Genomic DNA, 5,197 nt, shown 5'->3' with positions numbered 1-5,197 from the left:
AAAGGTATCAGTCCAAGGACCGACCCCTGAGGGACGCCGTAGGAAATATTAAGAGGAATAACAGTAACTGTTTACAAAAGATTGTATTATATGGGCTGAACCAACTTTTTGTAACACCACGTATGCCGTAGAACTCAAGTTTTTTTTTAACAAACTCTTGATTTATGGTGTCAAATGCCTTACTGAAATCTTAACATTTACCACAAGAGAAATCCCTTTCTTCAATTGCCCTTTGAATTTGATCAACAATACTAAGAATAGTATGATCAGTAGAATGATGGGCCCTAAAACCAAATTGATTATTAAAGAATCCTTTTTTTCAAGGAAATCAACCAATCTATTGCACATAAGCTTATCAAGCAACTTACTAAAAACAGACAACAAGGGGATTGGTCGATAATTGGATAAACTAGTCTGGCTTCCTTTTTTTTTATAAAGTAAAATTACATTTGCTTGTTTAAAATGATCTGGTACTGTACCAGTGCTTAAAAGCTTTTAGTTGAACGCTTGAAGTTGTCTGAGTTGTTTACCTAGTTTCGACTGTTTTCCATCCCGTTTCCCGCCCGAAAAAAGCGAGAATTCCTGCGTCCATCAACTGATATCCAACCTCCCGCTTCCTGCCGACCCCTTACAACCCCGCATCCCGCCTATATAGTTCCTTTCATCCCGCATCCCGCCAGCGAAAAAAGTCTCATCCTACATCCCGCCAACCCTATGTTAGACCCTCAACCGTGTTTGGATCAATTTCTGTATGGCGTTCTGCATGCATTGTCTTTTCTTGATAATATATGAAGTAATTAATGGTCTGCGTGGTACATCAACCAGGCCGTAAGGAATCTTGTTTAGCCTGTTCCAGGAATTCGGTTAGTTGTGGAGCAGTGTGGAAAATGCGCGAAGAACAGTAAGTTGAAAAATAGCGAGGGGTTTACTCGCCGTTCTACGCGCGGCTTCAAAACTTAATAAAAGCTGGCCAGAAGTGGCCTATTAATTGGGAACATTTATGGCCTAATATATGTGCTGATTAACGACTGTCAATCAAAAAGCCTATTGAACAAAATAAACCAACGACTTATCGGAATTTGATAGAATAATCTGATTTAGTTTTTACTCTTTGAAGATAACCCCCTCAAGCATACACTCCCTGCCACCTAACTGAGGGGTGAATGGTAGATCTAAAATCTCTTATAGAAAGTACTGTCAATCAGGTGCATGTGTTTTATTCTCATCAGGAACTTGTGGTGCCAAGATTTCCACACATGGTGTAAGGCCACAAGCGATAACACAAGAACAAAGGATGTCTTTCCCCCCTTTGATCTGTAAAGCTCTTACCTAGCCCTGTTAAGAGACTACCAGTACAGTAGAATCCCGATTTCTCGAACCGTCGGTTTCTCTGATCGAAAATCCCGATTTGTTTGGACCAATTTTCGTTCCCCTTGTGGATAGTACTTCATTGTAATTTTACTCCAATTTCTCGAGGTGCACAATTTTCGTTTCCCCTGGAGGTTCGAGTAATCGGGTTTCTACTGTAGTTCTTTGGTTATTCCTTGTTCACGCCACCCTCATCATGTTAAGTTGACCGAAGAGCGTTTTTTAGGTTAAATATAACTTCCATTTGCGAATTCAATGAAGAGATTTTCAAATCAAGTAACCTCGCTCATACGGTAAGCAACTTTTATAATCGAGACAATTTTAAATCGAGTTCAACTGAACAGCATATTACCTGTTTAAGATTTAAAGTGAACGAGTCAAAAGCAATTGAGAGCCGGAGAAAACAATAGAAAAAAAAGATCAAATAAGTCAATGATGTAAAAATTAAGAAATACTCAATTTCCGTTACCAAGCTCGAGTAATCTACCTTTCAATTTGGCTTCACAACAGAGTATATGAGTTTTGAGGTGATACCGGGGATGATGTAAATTCCAAATTATAAATCGATATTTAAATAGTTTTTAAAAATTGTACATATATGTTTTGTATTTTATATTTCCGAAAGAAATTTAATTTAAATGTGTAGTGAAAAACACGTTTGTTACACTGAGAAAGTTTAAAGAAAATTTAATCACTCCACAGTTTCTCGCTGTTAAAAGATATGTTTAATATTGTTCTTTTAAATCGTACACTCATTTCTAGAAGCCATACATTGGCGTAATTATTTGCGAGCTCTTAAAAAATTTCAAAGAACACTGCGCATAATGCTTTTTGTTTGAAAACAGCTTCTAAATTACAGTTTTTCCTTACTTTACTCCCTACGGGATTAAATGTCTCTAGATGTATGCAATCAGGCAAAAATGCTAGTTTTTTCTTTCTCTAACAGCCACAAAAAAGTAAAACCGACACAAGTTTTCAAAGACTAGTTTAATGTCAGTCAGCCATGTAGCCACCAAACCACCAATTAGTAGAGTGAACATCTCCCATGGTGCAACGGAAATTCTTGTTAACAGTATTGTAGTAGCCAAAGTTATCTTCACTTGAAATAGCTCCAGCGTTGGGTTTGAAGGCACAGCTGCCGGGCATTGAGCTGTCGGTGTGGAGGATGTAGCTGTGCCACTGCCAGAACTTTGCTGTGGTACCACTCCCTGCTGCATGTCCACGAATATTGACGTAATCCACAGGTTTGCACTGACCGCCACCAAAAAAGCTCATGATGTCAAAGTCGCTGAACTTGCCTCTGAGGTAATCTCTGTAATCAATCTTTTGTTTCATGATGTTAAAGCTGCAGGTTGCTCGCCAGTATGTGGATCGGCTGCGGAGGCTTTCCATTCGAGCCACAGTCTGACGGTAGATGTACCAGTTTGGGGTGTTGTGGTTGATTGGTGCGTCTTGCATAAAAGACTTGCTTCTAAATTGAGGCAGATTTTTATATTCCAGGTTCCAGGACATGACTATGGTCCAGGCCGATCCAGGCTCGGATGAGAGATCACAGTATGCCACGTATCGCTTATCTTGATCATCAAAAAGCCAGTAGAAGCCGTTCTCGAACTTGCCATGTTGCAGGTAGTCCAAACAGGATCGGGCCTTGACGTCATTTAATTGCAAATGGATATCGCTGGGGATCTGTAACAAACAAATTTACAAAAAACACTTTAGCTTATTTAGTTACAGTGAGTTACAAAATGTTAAGTTACAGTAACTGGAAAATGATACACTGAGTTAAATACAATAAACGAAGATGACAAATTGTAACTACAGAACAGACAATGTAAATGATGCAATATTCCAACCCTAACATCCGTTTCCAGGTCAACCTCTTGCCTGTAACCTCTTAATTAAGTGTGTTTTTTTTTTCTGTTGGACAAGACGTTTTATCTGCTCTTTAAAACACGGATAAATTAATGGTTACCTCGATTACATTTTAATTTACGTCGTGGCGATCCGTTCTTGACTCATAATTTGTGTCCACCGTAATTATCCAAATAAGTCGTGAAAAGTTTTTTTTGCCGCCTGGTTGGCAGATCAACAGTGGGGAAAGCGGGGTGACTCGCGGGCCAGTCGCGGACATGCCTAGTTCTCTTTGCGGTTTGTCCGAGCAGAAGCACGGGGTAAGTCACACGACAAACACACCTGGAACGAATTATGAACTGGGCTCACCCTAGTCCGCCCACGCCAGTTTCTGAAATTTAGAGATTGATAGCTTGAAGCTACAAGCACAACCATGTATCTGTACTTAAACTTTTCTTTTCAAAAACACTTAAAAAAAAATAATTTCTATTCACTGAGGCATATACTCACAGATGATCTCATTTGAATCACGGAAACCAAAGTCAGCAGAAAAAACAGGCCTTGCTTCATGACGGTTCTTCACGAATGTCAACAACGTAGTCTAGGTGAGACTTGAAATATAAACAGACCTCATTAGGAAATATAACAACACTCATAACTATTGTGGCTTTAAAAAAGGAGTTTCGTGGTTTCTGAGTGAACTAAAAGGAAACAAACTTTATATAAAAAGAAGGATAAAGTGTATGAAAAGCAGTATGTTCCCATTTCTAGGAGTTCAAAAGAGTCTCCGACTTGGCGAGTAGCTGTTTCAAAGACGCAATATCTCACACGGAAGGCTGTTATGGTGTATAATAACTGTTTACGTAATAGTCCAGTCAACTTAGTATTACACCCGAGACAAATTGCAACAAAAATGAAAGATGTCTTTCTTGACTCCAATTTTAACGTAGAATGCAATGCTAAAAGTCACCGTAAATCGAAGCATTTGAACCTTTTTTTTAATGACTTTCCAACCACTGGTGAAATTCCCAAAATTCTTGGTATGTAATATGGCGGTAACAAATCCAACAAAGTTCTAGGGTCTGTAATTCCAGGTGTAATAAATCAAGCTAAACCAAAATTGATATAACACCTAATCGATCCATTGCCAGTATAGCAACACTTAATTAATTCCATGTGTGACGTAACGATGACGTCACACGTCTGTATTTTGATTCGCATGGCCGCCATTTTGGATTTTTTGGATGAAACAGGAAACTATGTTCCGATCAATTCAGATTTAAACTAAATATTTGAGAAATTAGAATATTTTTGTTTTGCAGTAAATAAAATTAATCAAAGTTGGAAACGTAAACTGTACTTTGAATTTGATATTTTCACACTAAAATGTACCGATTTAAGTCGAGTCTTATGGTCATTTGTGATCGAGAAAAACATGCAAAATTGTCGGTCTAATGGGACCTCAACAAAATGTTCTGCTCAGACAGAACAGCCTAAAGCTGTTGCAATACCTTTTACGGAAAGGAGCATTTCTAAAGGTTTTATGTTCTATTGAATTAATAAATACATATTCTGAAATAAGCTTGAATCATCACGTCTCTCAGATCCTCATCAGTGTCACTTTCTACATCGGGCTAAACGACATTGTAGCAAAGGAAACCTTTAAATATCCTCAAGCAGGGAAACAAAACAGACCAGACTTAACGCAACTGCATCTTCTGGTACTACTTGGAGCATGCGTGAACTCCGCCTGTGCGGACGTATTATTTGAGCGGGAAGCTATTCCCTCCTTCTTCATCGGAAATTGCCTAACTATATACAATCAATGTCAAAGAACGATAAAAAGAATAAGCGAGGAGCGCGTGGATCTGTAGAAGAAGAGACAAACGAGGCCAAAAGACCATTCCTTTCAGCATCGAGCCCTGACAACATGGCCGGTACCAAATCCAACGTGGACGACAACAACGAAGACGAACCT

The 5,197-nt window shown here is 38.8% G+C and overlaps 1 protein-coding gene across 1 annotated transcript; it reads right to left on the bottom strand.

The window, feature by feature from the left end:
* Nucleotides 1-2,360: 2,360 nt before the first annotated feature.
* On the bottom strand, nucleotides 2,361-3,789 carry LOC144635450 (uncharacterized). The gene is made up of 2 exons (XM_078494558.1): nucleotides 3,730-3,789; nucleotides 2,361-3,054 (listed from the first exon to the last, which is right to left on the bottom strand). Exons 1-2 carry the CDS (start codon nucleotides 3,787-3,789, stop codon nucleotides 2,362-2,364), a joined length of 753 nt encoding a protein of 250 aa, XP_078350684.1. The 3' UTR covers nucleotide 2,361.
* Between the last annotated feature and the right edge of the window lie 1,408 nt (nucleotides 3,790-5,197).

Source organism: Oculina patagonica, chromosome 13 (genome assembly GCF_052425735.1).
Source record: "Oculina patagonica isolate OP01 chromosome 13, crgOcupat, whole genome shotgun sequence".
NCBI lineage: Eukaryota > Metazoa > Cnidaria > Anthozoa > Scleractinia > Oculinidae > Oculina > Oculina patagonica.
This window is presented reverse-complemented; position numbering and strand designations above follow the sequence as displayed.